Here is a 15,448-nt window from a genome sequence, read left to right as displayed (position 1 = left end):
GGACCTTGGCATTGGACCAGTGGTTGGCAAACTATGAGTTGTCTTCATTGTCAGGACTCCACTCATGGAGTCTACTGTCTTCATCATCAGTCTCTGTGTAGAGTCCATGGGGGTCAGATGAGGCTGAGCCCCACTCTGCAGTCTGTTGTCCTCACTCTCACCACCTGTACTGGGCTGCATACTGAATGTGGTCCTCAGCCAATCTTTGCTCAAAGAGCTCTTTGGCCTGTCACTCCCACTCAAGCTGATCTAGTCAGTCATAGATGGCATCACTGTCAGAATTATACCCTGTCTCTTCATACTTTCTTCTAATGTCATTGAGTATTTGGGCTCTATACCCATCAAATATGGAGCTGTCATAGAGAGTATTTGGTGTTGATGAGACAGGGCTAGGGGCTGGAAAAGAGGGGCTTTCTTGAGGGGTGATATACCTGGAGTGTCTATCCACTGCAATTCTTTGAGCATTCTCAATAGAGTCCCTGGCATGATCTCTAATGCCAGGCTCATGGAGAGTGATGGAAGAGTCAGGAGATGGTGACTCCTCAAAGAAGCTGTTAGAGAAGTCCTTATTCTCATGGTCAGAGACAGAAGGTGAGACCCACAGGACATGCATCAGGACATTGAATGAGTTTCAGAACCCTATGACTCTATGATGCTTATCATCTCAGCTGACTGCCTTAGAGAGTCTGACTGGTCTGAGTTCTTCTTCTTCTTGAGCACCCTTTTCATTCACATCACTAGGCCTAGCCTCAGGTACAGTTCTGGGTGTGGGCTGGAAGGAGGCTCAGACAGAGGGAGAGATATTATGGAGAGGGAGATCAGGGGTGACATTTTAGAGGATATACTGGATCTGTTGGAAAGATTGATAGTGCCTAACTACCCAAGCTGTGATCAATTAATGTCTGTAGCAAAGTGTGATGACAGCTAATAAGCTTAAAAGTGTTCCTATGATCAAAGCTAGAAGCTTAAAGAATTTATCAGTGAGATCAGTGGTAGTAGTGATATTGATAGCAGGCATTTGGTCTTCTTTGCTCATGATGGGCATAAAAAAAGGGAAGCAGAAGTCTTGAACTAATTGTTAGGGCCAAGTGACATATGTCTAATATCATATGGTAAACAGAAGCTGTATTGTGTTCATACAATCACTTCTGAATCCAAGGTGTGATGTCTATGGATGTTATGTCTCAAGGTCTATGCAAGTAGACTCAAGTAAATGGATATGATAAAGGATAATTCAAGACTAGAGATACATAGTGCTGTCTATGCTACTTATATATCTCTGAGTCTATCACTAAATATACTACTACTAATTGTAAGTGTCTGTGCTATAGTACTCATTGTCTTGATGAGATGGTGTTATCTACAAAAGGCTTGTTATGCTATTGTCTGGGTGTCACTATGAGCCCAGAGACAATGGTCAATTGTGCTGACCAAGACTGTCTCATGGTTCTAAGTGCTAGCATAGATGCCCTGACTAAGCATAAATAGAGGTTAATACTGTAAAAATGAGAATAAAAGTGGAAAATTTATAATAATAACTGCCAGTGTTGATACTGAAGTGGTAGTCACACCAAGAGTTTAGGAGTTTGATCAGTATATCAACCTTAGCTCAAGACTAAGGCATATCTCTGTATACTACTGACTTATATACTGTATAGAAAAGTCTTAGTGATCAAGCACTAAGCCTGTGTCTCAGTGCCTCAAACCCAGCCAAAGCAGCTGGGCATTATCAGTCTCTGATCAAACTACAAGCCAAGATAGCTAGGCATGATTTAGAGGCTAAAATCATGACAGATGAGACCAAATGTGCATTGCATAAGGCAGCAGAGTTTATGAAGAGATAATATGATAAGAAAAAGATGCTGATGAGAGACTACCAGCTAAATGACATAATTATGCTGAACAGAAAGATGAAGAAGTTGAATGACAAGCTTAGAGGTCTCTTTAAGGTCATGAAGAAAGTAGGTGATGAGGTATATGAATTAGCTATCCCAAAGACATGGAAAGTCCATTCTATTTTTAATAAAATTCTATCTTATATCATTATTGTTGATCTCTATTATTATATAGATAAATAAAGTGCAGCATTGTATTATCATGTATGTGTCATCTGTAGTTCTATATGGCTCTGAAAAGGTCTTTCAATAGCTGAGACTGAGTTTATCAGGATTTATCAGGTTCTTATAAGCATCAGATTACTAAACATCAGCAGATTATGATTTAGAGGCTAAAATCATAATACTCATCAGTCAATCTCTCTCACATCTATAGACTCCTGACTCTATTAGACTTCTTTCATTTCTATTTGTCTTACTCTACAGACTTTCATCCACAATCTTCTTAAGACTTTGACTCAATAGTAACATAGATAATTGTGATATGCATTTATATATTAAATCAAAAATCATTATCCTCCTCTTCTTCTATCCACTCCACATCCCGTAATGCCTTTTCACCTTCAGCAAATAGATTATCTAATCCTGTCAATCTTTCTAAATACTTTGAATCATTGAAAGCATTTAGAAGCATTGAAAACCCTTCAGTTTCATATGCATTTATGACCTAAATAAAATAATTAAATTAAAGTTATAATTAAATAAAAATATACATACAATTTCACTGCATCCAGTACATTTATCATATGCAGCACCCACAATATGCAAGTTACGAAATTGAGCAAGATAGCCACGAAGTTGATGTGGCACTAAGCCAAGAACACTTGTTTTCTCAACATCTATAATATCTGCATAATTTGATGATGATGAAGATGAAGCAGAAGCATGTATACTAAAGCAATGAATCAATACAATGAACAGCTAATAGCATATGATTTACAGCAACTTACCTTCTTGGATGTTGTAAAACACTCACCATTAATTCAACAGCAGTGGAAGCAGCTATTGAAGCAAGTCCTGGACGTGTTACTGTACACATCTGATCTAATGTGCGATCAGTCAAAGACTTAAAACAAAGTCAATTGATTATCACAAATACAGATAAAAAACTCACATCAGCAGGTGCAACAATATCATTACAATAATAGCAACCCAATCTAGAGTTATCATCCAGAGTGTGTCTTGCTCCATGTCTCATGACCAGAAAAGTATCAAATCCCAAGGCAGCATTCATAACTAGCTAGAAAATCATGAGTACTGGATAAAAACTTAAGTGTGATCACTACCTTGTCCTTCGATCGTGCAATGACTGTAGGTAACCATCGACTCTCTCTTGAATCCATGAGCAGATAAACAACATCATGTTCTTCAATCAACTTTTCTAACTTCTCCACATCTTGTTGTACTTGCTCACATAGGGATGGAGATACTGGTATAGGATGCCCAGGCATTGGAATGGAAAGAGTATAGCCAGAAGCATTCTACAGTACTTGAATACGTAAGACGGACAAACAGGAGACTGCATTTGCTTACTAGACCAGGCCAAACTTCCCGTAGTCTTTCAGCGGCACACTCTGCCTTAGGTCTTCCTCCATTCAAACAGTCACTGAATTGAAACAACGGTTGTCTGACAGGATTCGAAAACGACACTCGCGCTGAATCAACAAGGGTAATTGTACGAACACCCCATCCCTAAGCCCACATCAGACAACGGAAATGAAACAAGATGCTCGGCATACCATCAAACACCTTGCAACGTAACATCCTAGTGTCCCAGCACCGAGCAAGAGGCACCTTGTTGCTGCGATCTTGTCTAGGTCTAAAGATGGGACAATACGCCAGCGCATTAACTTGAGATTGAGGTCTACGGCCTGATTTGCTAGCCTGACCATGGTTTAGATGAATATGCGGAGGCGAGTATTCCAATATGAGAAGGTACTTACCTCGTAGGGTCCATCATGGGCGCGAGATCCGCTACACGGGGACCCAACTTTCCTTGGACGTTCTTTTCCCAGCCCACAGCATTCGGCCTAGCATTAGGCACTACCGCTGCCTTGCTTAAACTGCCGTCGCCAACCACCAGACTCCCGACGCGACTCTTCCAACCTTCCCGAGGAATTTCGGTGTCTCGCCACGAAAGAACGTCCAAAGATGACATAGAATCCGGATACGAATATCTGAGGTATGCCAACAAATTCCTCAAAGGCCATCCTGGATTCTGAAGCTGGGCAGATGGATCGATAAAACCAACAGTAGCACCCGGTACATACGCGTCGATCGCAGAGACCGTCACTTCTGTAGAAGCGTCGGAGGGGGTGAGAACAACGAAGAATGCTTGCAAGGGTTGGTTTCCTAAGAGTTGCTCGTAAATCGATGACATCTGCGCTTCACTGAAGCCAGCCTGGATGGCCGGAACCCAACCACGTTCGGTGATGTGCCATGAGGGAGACGCGACAAAAGCAGGGAAAGCGAACCAGTAGTAATACTTGTACTTCTTAAGGTCGGCATACGTTATGATGAGAAACGAGTTGAGCAGGGAGGTATCCTTGTTTGTCACTATAGATTCCCAAATCTTTGACGAATCAGTTGGATTGAACAAGTCAAAAGATGTTAGACGGACCTTGTCTGCACATTCATTGAAGAGCATCGTCTTGTCTGCGGCCTTGAACTCTTCGATCGTATTATAGTTCTTGAGGGTTCCTCTGGCAGCTACGGAGCGTGTAGGTATCCTACGAGGTCAATGTAACGGTGATACGGAAGAAGGGCCTAGGGTACACACTTGGTATCGGTGAAACTCTCTTCCTCGACTGCGAGATTTGCATTGACGCTGATCCACGCGCCAGCCTCTCTATCCCTGATAAGGCGGCCTACGCCATAGGAGCCAGTGATGTCAACCTGGGCGTCAGACAGCTTAAGGACATCGAGTTTGAGCTGAGTGAGCTTGTGCCAAAAAGAGGGATGAGAAAGAGACGGAAATGGCGTGAACTGAACGAGCGCAAGAGGCATATTGGTGGTGGTGGTGATAGCAGAGCAAAAGTCGCTTCCCTACCGGAACGGATGCCGGAACTTGGTCATCAACACCGACGTCTGGCTCGCCACCCATGTTGCCTTTTCCGAGATTTGCTCGCCCATGTCGCGCCCAATGGTGTTCTCTACGCAGCCTTTCTCTGTCTAGTCGCGAAACCCAACAGTTCAGGCCAAAATCCATTCGACAGCCACAAAATCATCTCCGCTTTTATTCGACGGAGCCACCGGCACCTCCTCGCAGCGCCAGCGTAAGCAGGTCAGGATTTTCCGTATCCAAGGTTATTCAGCTTCCTATAGGTGTTCACCCCGTCTTCAGCTGTCGTTTTTGTGACTGTACTCGTTGGCTTAGTCTTTTATTTCCGTCACGAAAAGGCCAAACACATCGAACAGCGAGGTACGCGCTATCCCTCTCAGCGTACACCACACTTTATCTTTCTGGTTAGAAAAAGAGCGCGCTGCCTCGCAATATGGACGTCCCAAAGTCGGCGGACCCTTCAAACTAATGTCGCATACTGGCCAGCCATTCACTGATCAAGACCTCTTTGGAAAGTGGAGTTTAGTCTACTTTGGTTTCACGAATTGCCCCGACATTTGTCCGGCTGAGCTCGACAAAATTACTGCTGTGGTAGAGGCTGCAGGTTCGTCCGTGTCTCTCTTTCACCTTCCCTCCCTTCTGACACCCGCGTAGAGAAAGAGCACGGCAAAATTTTTCAACCTCTTTTCATATCCGTCGATCCTGCCAGAGATACCGTATCACAGATGGCCGTATATCTTAAAGATTTCCACCCATCAATTGTCGGCCTTGTTGGCACGTATGCTGAGACTCGAGCGATTTGCAAGGCGTACCGTGTTTACTTCTCCACACCGCCGGACGCGGACCCCAGCGGCGACTATCTTGTCGACCATTCGATATTCGTATATCTCATGGATCCCAATGGTCAGTTTGTTGAGGCCTTTGGTCAGGTAACTACAGCTTCTGATGTGGTCGAAAAAATCCATGGGTTTGTGGGCGAATGGGAAAAGGACCACGGCAAAATGTAGACACCCAGATCAATGAATATTTAATAACTGCAAAGGCTTTCATTTCCTCCTCGCACCGGCTTGTACTAATGTAAGAACGGAAACAAATAACAATATTACAGTCATTTCTTGGCCTCCTCATCTTTCTGTGGCGGCTGTGGCGGCTGCATGCTCATGGCAATTGCTCTAGCTATAGCGGCCTCTTCGTCCTCATCTTCATCCATCGGGACATCGTCTTCATTGTGAGTCGTATCCATCTCGATGTCATGATCTCCCCGAGACAGAGCAATAGCTTGCTGTAACAAAGCTTCCTCTTCGCTATCAGTGGGTTCTGCTGTGACCGATGTAGGTAGGGTCGTGGAAGCTTGCGTTGCGGAAGAGTCGGTGTGAGGTTGGGATATTGAGGTAGAAGATGCCGCTGCCTCCGCTGCCTCTCGTGCTTGAGCTTCCTGCATCGACATGCGAAGCGCCTACACGAAAATGATTATTAGATGCTTCAAACGACAAGGTAAGGAACACACCATAGCCAGCTCAGGATCTAGACTCGGGTCAACACCGAACTCAAAATCATTGACAGCACCTGAGCCTGATGCTGAAGGCGCATCTGCGCCTTCCATGAGTTCATCAGGTATGCTGCTCAAACGATCCGCGGAAAGAATAGGCGATGAAATGAGAGCGTCGGAAATGAGGCGCATTCCTGGAGCTACTGTAACGATATGCCTATGTGCATTTCTTTGTAAAAGGGAGAGATGGCATTCAGAACAGACGTTGCTTACGAGTTGTCACCACTACTAGTGTTATCGACGAATGACCTAAGGATCGTCTTCCCTTCTTCACCTGGCTCCTCGATCCCATCACCAAAGGATACGACGTCAAGAGCAACGTTATTTTTCTTCAGCTTCTTTGCGAGTTTGATCATGGCCTTTTCGTCTGCAGCCTGGCCCTCCAGCGGTGATCCGACAAAGACGATAATACGCTGTCGGAGGTTCTTGTTTTCTCTGTGTTTCAAGGCAAGCTGGGCAATCGCGATAGCGGTGGGTATGTCTATTGAGCCTCCAATTTTGGATGAGGTGGTGTGAATTGCTTGAAGGATCTGACCGAGGTCCTTGCTGTGGGTTACAAGTACTTCAGGGCTGTTTCAATCATGTTAAATAGGTAATCAATGGCTGGTGCTTGAAGGACATACCCCTTCCCAGCCATAGTCATGACACCGACTGTATTTTCTGGATTTGAGTCGATCTTCGTCTGAAAGACGGTGTTGACGGCGTCAGCCTGGGCATCAAAACGAGTAGGAGTATAGTCTCCATTCCGCATGTACTCGGAATTGTCGATAATCATCATCGTCGCTTCCAGCGGCATTTTAAGTGAACAGTGCTGGTGATGGTAGAATTGAAAGCTAATAGTTAAGGGTGACGCGTACAGAAAACGATCACGTGCAGATGATAAGATAAGATGGCGAAATTGCAATCTACATTGGATCTACTTACATCGATCAATGCCTCTCATTGCTATCTACAATCCCGCCTCTGGGGACAGAACTGCCAAGGCATCATTTTTTAATCCTACTTGTGTTTAATTCTAACAGATGTCGGTTTCCATTTAGCAATTTTTTGATGACCATGTTCAACCGTTCCTCGCTAGTAAAGGTCAAGTCGTGGATAAGGTTTTCGAAACAGAACGCCCAGGCCACGCCGGCGAAATTCTGTACAGATATCTAAAGGATAAACAAGGCGATCTCACTGTAGTTTTGGGCTCCGGTGATGGGACCCTCCACGAAATAACTAACTTTCTGTCTGCGACCAAAGTCAAGGCAGAGGGGTCCTTACCGTTTCACCTTGACATTGTCCTTGTTCCTTGTGGGACAGCCAATGCCCTCTACTCCTCTCTTTTCCCACCCGCTACCGACGCTCTAGACGTAGCGTACAAGTCGAGGGGCCTCGAATCCTTTATCTCTGGCTCCAATACCATACCACTTACCATCGCAATCACGACGATATCGTCTCCACCCTCCAGCACAAAGAGACCAGACGGTAAGCACAAATCCCTGAACCCAAATTTTGCTCATATTCGAACAGTGACCATATCCGCGATTGTTGTATCCACGTCGCTCCACGCGTCAATCTTGCATGATTCCGAGGCTTTGCGCAACGAACACCCTGGCATTGAAAGATTCAAGATCGCTGCCGCCAAAAATGCAAACAAATGGTATTACAGTCATGTTAAGCTCTTACCCACATCTACGGGGCTCGTGCAGCAGTTCGAACCGTCTTCAAATACGTTCATCGATCATCCAGAATCTCAACTTTACGACCCAATCGTGGACTTGTCCGGTCCATTTGCTTATTTCCTCTCTACTGGTAGTATCGAACGCTTCTCATATGTATCCAAGCTAATCTGACTTCTTCAAGTCAATGTCGACCGCCTTGAACCTGCATTTCGGATTACGCCATTGGCTCGGGATTTGCCAACCGAAGGTCCATCTTGCGATGTCGTAATTATCCGCCCATTCCGTAGCAAGACTAAAATGGATACTCCAGAGGCTAGAGAGGCCTTCATTCCAAGTCTATACAGTGTTTTGGGAGGAGCGTATCAGAACGGTGCACATGTCAATCTTCGGTACCATGGAGATGGATCGATTCGTACCGATGGAGACGGCTCTTGGGTCGTAGAATATATACGATGCGGTGGCTGGGAGTGGATCCCAGTTAGTATCCATTTCGCTTCCAGAACAATGCTTACTTAAATATAATGCAGGATGATATTGATGAAGGAGCTCATTTGCTCTGTTCCGATGGCGAAATATCCACTATTCCCAAAGGAGGACGAGCAGTATGTTCTGCTGCATTGCCAACCGAAGGTGTTGGTTTCATGGTATATTCATGATTGGGATAGAACTGAATTATGTATGTATGATTGTAAATTGTATTGACTGATTAGCGTCGGCGATCCTTTGGGAAAACGAAACGAGAATGATGGGCGATTAGGCAGATGTTGTAGGAACATGTTCTCTTGACAGAGCCTTCTTAACAACCTCCACCGTATTCTTATGTACCTCATCGATAGAAACTGAGCTGTCAACCTAACCAGATCTCGGTTCAATGCTTAAACGAAAGGAATAGAAGAGCATTACTTCTGCAACCTTGCCGAACTTTCGGTAATGCTCAATAACTGGCATGGTCGTTTCATGGTATGTACCTATATAGTAGTCAATATCTACAAAAGACAAGGGCTAAAAGGACGTACGGAAGCGTTTCTTGATACTTTCCTCATTGTCGTCCTCTCGACCGCTTGTCTTGCCTCGTTCGATAAGCCTCTTAAGCATGACAGCCTCGGTAGTAGAGAAATACAGGACCAAAGAAGCGACGCAAACCTGGATTTGAATCAACAAACGAATGCAAGATAATTCCGGGGACTTTACATCTTCTTCAAACTTGACTGCCTGATCCATCTTGCGGGGGAAGCCGTCAATAAGAAAACGACCTTGGCCCTCACCCCAGCCGTCTCTAGACTTGCCGCCTTTCAAAGCTTTAAGCATAGCATTTTCAAGCAGCTTGATGGTGACCTCCATTGGCACTATCGTCCCTTCGCGAATGCATGTTTGAATGAGCTCCCCATACTGAGAGCCCTCTCTCACTTGTTCTGCACGAAGGAGATCACCGGCTGCAATGACAGTCAGAAGAGAAAGTATATATCTGGGAATAATTACCCGAAAGATGGCAAAATCCAAAGTCTTGAACAAGGCGAGCGCACTGTGTACCCTTGCCTGCACCGGGACCACCAAGAACAAAAATGACGATGACCTTGCTCGAATCGAAAGTAGGCGATGTAGCAACAGTCTCCCTGTGCACCTTGTGGAGCGGCAGCGCATCGGCAAACTTATCGATGGTAGCAGACATTGTTCAGCTGTCACTATCCTTTCTGTTGAAGGGGGGTACAAGAGGATGATCTGCTTGTCGTGGCTGCTGAGAGAGAGGATACGACTTTTCTCTATGCTTGAGAATAAGATAGAACGTGAGCAACGACGAGACAGAGACGGCAGCAAACAACCAGGGATTAGGAGGCTTGGTGGAAGGCATCAAACCCGTGTTGGCCACTGTTGCCCAACACTCTTGGCCGCAACATGCACATACAACGCGTCGCGCTCGACGACGACGACGACGATGACGACGACGATGGACTACAGTCATCAAACTGTGATTTATGTCCTCTCTTCCTGCAAGAATGATGACGCCGGGGACCTTGTCGCTATTGGAGGCGAGCATTCTGTCCAGGTCCTCCTCGTGGTCTGTACATCCTATTCCGACATCAGGCATTGTGCTCAACCGTTCTAGAAGGAAACTGGCTGCGAGTCACTGGCTACTTTTCACATTGGCTCTCGGATTACTGCCATTGCCTGGTCGCCCAAGACCGTCTCTCCGTCGTCCAGCGACGGCTGGATCATTGAGTAACTCGACATGCTCTCGACGATGATATTCGCTCACCATACGTCCATCTAGGCTCGCCGCTGCTGGAGTCGACTATGGTCTACATCTGCTCACAAAGCTGCCCAAGAACGAAGAAACCGTATTCCACTTTGGCGGGGGTCTAAGTGGCCACCACGGCAAAGTGAACGACATGTGTTTTGGCGGCGGTAGAGGAAGCGATGCCTCTCGCTACATTGCCACCGTCTCAGGTAGGCCCTTCGACTGGCTTGTTTTTTTTTTAAAAAAAAAGCCCATACATACTACCCAGATGACAAAATGCTCATGGTGTGGGACCTCCTCCCTTCCGTGGACACGGCGTCAATGCTGGCATCGCCAATGGGACAGAGCGGCACGGCATCCCCTCCGCCAAGGACACAGCCGACGGCATATGTTATCGCATTTCCCCACCCACTGACGTCCATCAATTCCCATCCGTCTACGAGCAAAGAGTTTCTCGTTTCAGATTGCAGGGGATCTATATTCCTTACGGATTGGCGTTCAGATCCAGACGACCCAGATCCAGATTCGTGGCACAATTCGAGCCTAGTTGAGCTTGTAGAGCCGCACGCTCTGTCGGAGGCATCTTTAGGACGGTCCCTGCAATGGTCGGGCTCAGTAGCCTGGCAAAGAGATTCAGCAAATATGTACCAGATCTTCCCTCGCCTTTTATGTGCTGTTCTAATCTCATTTTTAGTCTGGGAGCCGTCTACGGGTCCAGGTTTTCCATATGGGATCTCTCCAAGCTTCAGGGTGGCAAACCCCTTGCCGCTGGAAACAGCTTCCCGGAAGGCGGGGATAAGTTCCGGTACTTTCTATATCTCTTTGATCTCTCAAGACTGTTCCCCTGATTTCATAATGCTCAGATGGTGCCATTCCTATCCCGACTATTTTGCTATCTCAACGCAGTCTCCCGCAAAAGGTGCCCTTGTTCATGTACACAACATGAATTACGTGCATACGCAGCCTGAGATTTTCACTGTAGCATCTCGGCCCCATCTCGTTCGCGACTTTGATTTTCTTGGTCTTCGTGGTATCCCACGGTTGGCAGTGGCTGTTGCCCGAACAGTGGTGATTTTCCCAATCGGTGTCGAGCCCTGATCAACAACTGCCGTTTTATTTAATTTCGTCCTCCGGCAAATACGGGATCTAATCGTTATGTAGTGCCGAACAAGAGACCGAGTTGCCAAAAAAAAAAATAACAAAAACAATGTCATATATATGCAATTCAATGATGGTTAGAGAGGTGGTACGGCAAAAGTACGATACAACAGTTAATATAACAAGATCAAGATGGAAACAAAGCGCTACAACGAAGCGGCACAGCATCAAATCATTTCAGTAGTTTGGGTGAGAAGATTGGGCAATATGGTACACTTGGTGACGAACGTCGTATGAGGAACGTAAGTCGCCATTGCCATGCCCTGTTGCTTGAGCTTGAAGAGGTGGACCGGCTTGTTCGACATTTCCGCCGAATCCCAAATCGAGAAACATATTCTTCCAGTACTGGGCGTCCAGCTCCGAAGTGTGCTGCGCTCCAATGTAGGATGGGTGATAGCTCCCATTGGAGGAGGCACTAGCATTGCTACCAGGTCGCATAACCTCGGAAGAGGCATAATGAGAATCTTGCGTCACTGGATGTGCCGGAAGATGCGGAGATGCGGGAAAGTGGAAGCTTTGTTCATGTGATGAACTAGGGGGATATCCCTGAGGGGGCGACTGAATGGTAGTTGGCGAGTCTATTAGAGTTTTAAATATACATATGTCGAACCCCAGTAAGATGCAGAACAGTACCTTGAAGCCGAGGATCAATCGGCGTCTCGTACCTTCCCTTCTCGGCCCTCCGTGCATTAAATAGATCATTTGTCAAGAGGCTTCGCAGGAACCGGGCATGGTAGGCTGCCAACGTTGACGCGGGAGAAAGAGTAGATGCCTCGTGATACGAATCGGCTGTTTTTGATATAATGGCATGGATCTCCGAAGCAGCACCTTCGTGCAATTGTGGATAGGTGCTGGAGCTTCGTAAAAGCTATACAAGTTCGTGAACACCATGGACAACACTGAACAGAGAATTGATCTACCTTGAGCAGAAAGACCGCAGCATACGCAGACATGATCGTGATTGTGTCCTGACCATAGCGCTAAAGAAAATGCTTAGCTTTTCACCGCATCAAACGGCGAACTACATTGAACGTACAAGCATGCTCATGTCAGCAAAGTCTTGGGAAAGGATCCGTAATGCGTCCATGGCACTGGAATAACATGTCGATAGTGCTTGCACGCTCGGACAAGAGCGACCACCCTGATAAGCAACCCGCATCAGCTTTGGAAACTCGGTCATTAGTGGTCGACTCTTACGGAAGCAATGGAATCCTGAATTCCAAAGCTGTTCAAGAAAAGCCTAATATACAACCTGAACAGGCTCAAGAACGAGAAATGGAACGATTCACCGCCAGCTAAATATCCAGTTAGTACAAGAGAGAGAGAGAGATTTGAGGCACATGAACAGTACCTCGGTGCATTTCACGTTGCCATGTGTCCATCCATTGCGAGAGTTTGTTGTTACAGTTACGGAGGACGACCTCATACTTGATATCATTTTGGATGCCATGAGGATTGTCTGCCTTAGAAGTATGAAAGATATCGGTTGTCTCAGCCTTGCGTAAAATAATCAGCAGATCTCTCGGAGGAACAGTAGGTTACTCTTACAGCAATATGACGCAGTTGAACAAAAGCAGAGACAATCACGTCTTCGGGCCGTATGGTGCTGCCGCCTTGTTCATGCCATGTTGAAGAGTGACGGACCAACGCATCCTCCGGAAGCATCCAGCTCCTTCCCGTCTGAGTACTAAGGCTCCGATCGTGCACAAACAACACAAGATATGTACGCTCTCGGTTTCTACGTTCACGCATCTGGAACTCCGTTTCGTGGGGTGGTGAAACCGGAACGTAGCGATTGAGCCTCAGTTCAATGGCCATCCGGCAAGCCTGCCAACAGAGTAATAATCAGTGACGGGTACAGACGAGACAGGTCAATCACAAACATATCCGATATAAGTCCAAGTGCGCTGATTGAACACATAAATCAGAATCAGGACGGGTGTAAAAAGAGAAAAAAAAATGAAATGCACATTATCATCTGGATCTCGCCAATAGGTGAGGCAACAGAAAGCCTGCACGACCTCCACGCTCTTCCAAGCCTGTGCAAATGCCTGAACGGCATAATCGTTTGCGATCTTTTGACATTGTTTGAATTGTTCGGGTCTGAAGAACCGGCACGCGGCCATGATTAAGGTGCTGAATAGGAATGGGCATCTCGACCGAACATAGGACACCGAGTGCAGGGCAGGGTCAAAGAGATTGATAAAGGGATTGAGCCTGATGAAGAGAGCATCAAAGAGAACTTTGGCTTCCTCCTCATCAATGATGCCAGCCGAGATTGGATCATTGAGTCCTGGGGAAACGGGAGTCATGCGCGAGTGAGGTGGACTGAATGAAGCGCCACGGGTAGGCGTTTGGCCCGCGACGGTTTCATCCTCCGGATTGAGAATAGTGCGGAAAAAAGAATTCCTTTGGTTTTCCTTCCGAATCATCTTGGCTGGAAAGAGTGCCTCGTTGTTGCGATCAGGGTCATCATCATCATCGTCCATGTCCACGGTTCGGGTGCTGCTGCTTGACGTGGGATAATCAGGACCGTTTGCGTAATGTGGGAGATTCAGTGGAGGGAGCTCGTTGGATGGGAAATGAGTGCCAGGAGATGCGTACGGGTCTCCACGAAGGACGCCATTGAAAGAGGATTCAGTAGAACCGGTGTGACCAGTTTCGGAGAATGGCGGCAGCATGTTGGACTCTGAGGACTGCGACTTTCGCTTCGCGTTGATGAGACCTTTCTCGAGACGACGGAGCATTTTCGAGGCCTCTGAAAGCCTGGAAAAAGGACTTAAAAAACCAAAGAGTCATAAAAGAAAGAGGACTGACTTGGAACCTGGCTTCCGACCCCGCCTATGTTTTTCAAAAATACATCTAACGGCATGGCGTTGGTAACGAGGACAAGAAGCGAAAGAAATAGGGTGGACTCACTCTACGTTGGCACGCTTGCAGCGCTGGCACTGTTTTTGACCGTCCTCTGCGCCGACACACTTCATCTTTGGGGCGGCGGGGGATGAGGGGAGCAGAAAAAAGAGCCCGAATAAGAAGAGCCCACCTTTGCGGCACGACATGTCGTACAGGCCCTAGCACCACGCACAACAGGAGGCTTAGAGCTGAAAAGAGCTGCAGACGAGACGACGAGAAAAGGGTAAAATCAGGGACATACCCAGTCTTTGATTCGGACGAGTTGTCGGGCTGGAGATCCATTTTGTCACCGTGTTGGAGACCGTATTGTAGACCGGGGTTTCGATTGGCAAGAATGAAGAAACGACGGTAGTCGACGAGAAGGAGGATGAGGACGAGGGAAAAGGACGGGCAGGACAGGAAAGGGATGAGCAGGGCAAAGAGAAGATGGAAGTCAAGAGCAAGAGAGAAGGGTGGGGAGAAAAAGCAGCAAGTGCTAACAGCTGGCTGGCCGGCAACTTGAATCGCCGCTTATCTCTTATTTGCCCGGACCTTGCTCCATTCCTTGCGGCATTCATCACTGCGGTCTCCGCGACCTGCTAACTCTGAAAAACGGTGGATATATCTTCTAATATTCAATCTAACCCGATACCCCAGCAATATAATATAATTTATATTTCTATTTAAAAAAATAACCGGTCTATATCTCCGCCGCTCGAACTTTGTTTTCCAGGTTGCCAATTAGTTTCTTTGGCTCGGAAGCCGATTCCAATGCATGAAGTGACGGGTCCCTCAGCCAGTTCCAGCCCTCTGGTGCTAGAAGGGCAAGATGGCGATAGACAGGCATTTCTTACTTCGGCCTCTGCCTCGCCAAAGAACAACCTTCAATTTATGAGCATTCGATGTACTTATTTGCCGGGAATGCCTCCGGCGACTTGAAACGAGCAAAATCCCGGAGAATTTAAAAGAGCTCGGCTCAAATGTCGAACCCTG

The 15,448-nt window shown here is 46.6% G+C and overlaps 8 protein-coding genes across 8 annotated transcripts; 3 read left to right on the top strand and 5 right to left on the bottom strand.

Annotated features, from left to right (window-relative positions):
• Positions 1 to 2,329: 2,329 nt before the first annotated feature.
• BT62DRAFT_925321 (E1-like protein-activating) lies at positions 2,330 to 4,940 on the bottom strand. Its single transcript, XM_043184776.1, has 10 exons — positions 4,675 to 4,940; positions 4,516 to 4,624; positions 3,839 to 4,467; positions 3,635 to 3,779; positions 3,429 to 3,587; positions 3,182 to 3,376; positions 3,010 to 3,135; positions 2,846 to 2,961; positions 2,613 to 2,787; positions 2,330 to 2,562 (listed from the first exon to the last, which is right to left on the bottom strand). The coding sequence occupies exons 1-10, from the start codon at positions 4,899 to 4,901 to the stop codon at positions 2,398 to 2,400; spliced, it is 2,046 nt and encodes a 681-aa protein (XP_043046279.1). The 5' UTR covers positions 4,902 to 4,940; the 3' UTR covers positions 2,330 to 2,397.
• A 17-nt stretch (positions 4,941 to 4,957) lies between these two features.
• BT62DRAFT_1070499 (h-sco1) lies at positions 4,958 to 6,060 on the top strand. Its single transcript, XM_043178667.1, has 4 exons — positions 4,958 to 5,170; positions 5,220 to 5,316; positions 5,366 to 5,560; positions 5,611 to 6,060. The coding sequence occupies exons 1-4, from the start codon at positions 4,997 to 4,999 to the stop codon at positions 5,961 to 5,963; spliced, it is 819 nt and encodes a 272-aa protein (XP_043046278.1). The 5' UTR covers positions 4,958 to 4,996; the 3' UTR covers positions 5,964 to 6,060.
• On the bottom strand, positions 5,881 to 7,350 carry BT62DRAFT_958812 (uncharacterized protein). Its single transcript, XM_043188476.1, has 4 exons — positions 7,129 to 7,350; positions 6,719 to 7,075; positions 6,464 to 6,662; positions 5,881 to 6,412 (listed from the first exon to the last, which is right to left on the bottom strand). Exons 1-4 carry the CDS (start codon positions 7,299 to 7,301, stop codon positions 6,065 to 6,067), a joined length of 1,077 nt encoding a protein of 358 aa, XP_043046277.1. The 5' UTR covers positions 7,302 to 7,350; the 3' UTR covers positions 5,881 to 6,064.
• An 87-nt stretch (positions 7,351 to 7,437) lies between these two features.
• Positions 7,438 to 8,825, top strand: BT62DRAFT_879642 (uncharacterized protein; the record flags this gene model as incomplete). Its single annotated transcript, XM_043182598.1, has 5 exons — positions 7,438 to 7,512; positions 7,546 to 7,972; positions 8,018 to 8,299; positions 8,351 to 8,646; positions 8,697 to 8,825. 5 exons carry the CDS (start codon positions 7,438 to 7,440, stop codon positions 8,823 to 8,825), a joined length of 1,209 nt encoding a protein of 402 aa, XP_043046276.1.
• Positions 8,826 to 9,021: 196 nt separating this feature from the next.
• On the bottom strand, positions 9,022 to 9,838 carry BT62DRAFT_998778 (UMP-CMP kinase; the record flags this gene model as incomplete). The annotated part of the gene is made up of 3 exons (XM_043190750.1): positions 9,022 to 9,137; positions 9,186 to 9,602; positions 9,649 to 9,838. The coding sequence occupies 3 exons, from the start codon at positions 9,836 to 9,838 to the stop codon at positions 9,022 to 9,024; spliced, it is 723 nt and encodes a 240-aa protein (XP_043046275.1).
• A 3-nt stretch (positions 9,839 to 9,841) lies between these two features.
• Positions 9,842 to 10,018, bottom strand: BT62DRAFT_958807 (uncharacterized protein; the record flags this gene model as incomplete). Its single annotated transcript, XM_043188475.1, has 1 exon — positions 9,842 to 10,018. One exon carries the CDS (start codon positions 10,016 to 10,018, stop codon positions 9,842 to 9,844), a length of 177 nt encoding a protein of 58 aa, XP_043046274.1.
• A 33-nt stretch (positions 10,019 to 10,051) lies between these two features.
• On the top strand, positions 10,052 to 11,628 carry BT62DRAFT_925315 (uncharacterized protein). The gene is made up of 6 exons (XM_043184775.1): positions 10,052 to 10,225; positions 10,274 to 10,386; positions 10,439 to 10,614; positions 10,674 to 11,049; positions 11,100 to 11,210; positions 11,269 to 11,628. The coding sequence occupies exons 1-6, from the start codon at positions 10,115 to 10,117 to the stop codon at positions 11,501 to 11,503; spliced, it is 1,122 nt and encodes a 373-aa protein (XP_043046273.1). The 5' UTR covers positions 10,052 to 10,114; the 3' UTR covers positions 11,504 to 11,628.
• BT62DRAFT_939869 (uncharacterized protein) lies at positions 11,495 to 14,951 on the bottom strand. Its single transcript, XM_043187731.1, has 13 exons — positions 14,718 to 14,951; positions 14,607 to 14,664; positions 14,483 to 14,547; positions 14,381 to 14,425; positions 13,534 to 14,329; positions 13,447 to 13,470; positions 13,112 to 13,390; positions 12,915 to 13,059; positions 12,761 to 12,858; positions 12,600 to 12,704; positions 12,484 to 12,543; positions 12,197 to 12,431; positions 11,495 to 12,141 (listed from the first exon to the last, which is right to left on the bottom strand). The coding sequence occupies exons 1-13, from the start codon at positions 14,756 to 14,758 to the stop codon at positions 11,741 to 11,743; spliced, it is 2,352 nt and encodes a 783-aa protein (XP_043046272.1). The 5' UTR covers positions 14,759 to 14,951; the 3' UTR covers positions 11,495 to 11,740.
• Positions 14,952 to 15,448: the final 497 nt, after the last annotated feature.

This window comes from Guyanagaster necrorhizus, assembly GCF_019112545.1.
Source record: "Guyanagaster necrorhizus MCA 3950 unplaced genomic scaffold BT62scaffold_1, whole genome shotgun sequence".
NCBI classification, from domain to species: domain Eukaryota; kingdom Fungi; phylum Basidiomycota; class Agaricomycetes; order Agaricales; family Physalacriaceae; genus Guyanagaster; species Guyanagaster necrorhizus.
This window is presented reverse-complemented; position numbering and strand designations above follow the sequence as displayed.

Coding starts and splice junctions, on each gene's coding strand:
- BT62DRAFT_939869 (XM_043187731.1), bottom strand. CDS start 14,758: ATGGATCTCCAGCCCGACAACTCGTCCGAATCAAAGACTGG. Junction 13,471..13,533: donor GGCGAGATCCAGATGATAAT/GTGCATTTCATT, acceptor GTGTTCAATCAG/CGCACTTGGACTTATATCGG. Junction 13,391..13,446: donor CTTGGACTTATATCGGATAT/GTTTGTGATTGA, acceptor CTCTGTTGGCAG/GCTTGCCGGATGGCCATTGA.
- BT62DRAFT_1070499 (XM_043178667.1), top strand. CDS start 4,997: ATGTTGCCTTTTCCGAGATTTGCTCGCCCATGTCGCGCCCAATGGTGT. Junction 5,171..5,219: donor CACCTCCTCGCAGCGCCAGC/GTAAGCAGGTCA, acceptor AGCTTCCTATAG/GTGTTCACCCCGTCTTCAGC. Junction 5,317..5,365: donor CAAACACATCGAACAGCGAG/GTACGCGCTATC, acceptor CTTTCTGGTTAG/AAAAAGAGCGCGCTGCCTCG.
- BT62DRAFT_925315 (XM_043184775.1), top strand. CDS start 10,115: ATGGACTACAGTCATCAAACTGTGATTTATGTCCTCTCTTCCTGCAAG. Junction 10,226..10,273: donor CTGTCCAGGTCCTCCTCGTG/GTCTGTACATCC, acceptor CAACCGTTCTAG/AAGGAAACTGGCTGCGAGTC. Junction 10,615..10,673: donor CTACATTGCCACCGTCTCAG/GTAGGCCCTTCG, acceptor CATACTACCCAG/ATGACAAAATGCTCATGGTG.
- BT62DRAFT_958812 (XM_043188476.1), bottom strand. CDS start 7,301: ATGCCGCTGGAAGCGACGATGATGATTATCGACAATTCCGAGTACATG. Junction 7,076..7,128: donor ATGACTATGGCTGGGAAGGG/GTATGTCCTTCA, acceptor TGATTGAAACAG/CCCTGAAGTACTTGTAACCC. Junction 6,413..6,463: donor TAGATCCTGAGCTGGCTATG/GTGTGTTCCTTA, acceptor ATTTTCGTGTAG/GCGCTTCGCATGTCGATGCA.
- BT62DRAFT_925321 (XM_043184776.1), bottom strand. CDS start 4,901: ATGCCTCTTGCGCTCGTTCAGTTCACGCCATTTCCGTCTCTTTCTCAT. Junction 4,625..4,674: donor GAGAGTTTCACCGATACCAA/GTGTGTACCCTA, acceptor TTGACCTCGTAG/GATACCTACACGCTCCGTAG. Junction 3,377..3,428: donor GGGAAGTTTGGCCTGGTCTA/GTAAGCAAATGC, acceptor CAAGTACTGTAG/AATGCTTCTGGCTATACTCT.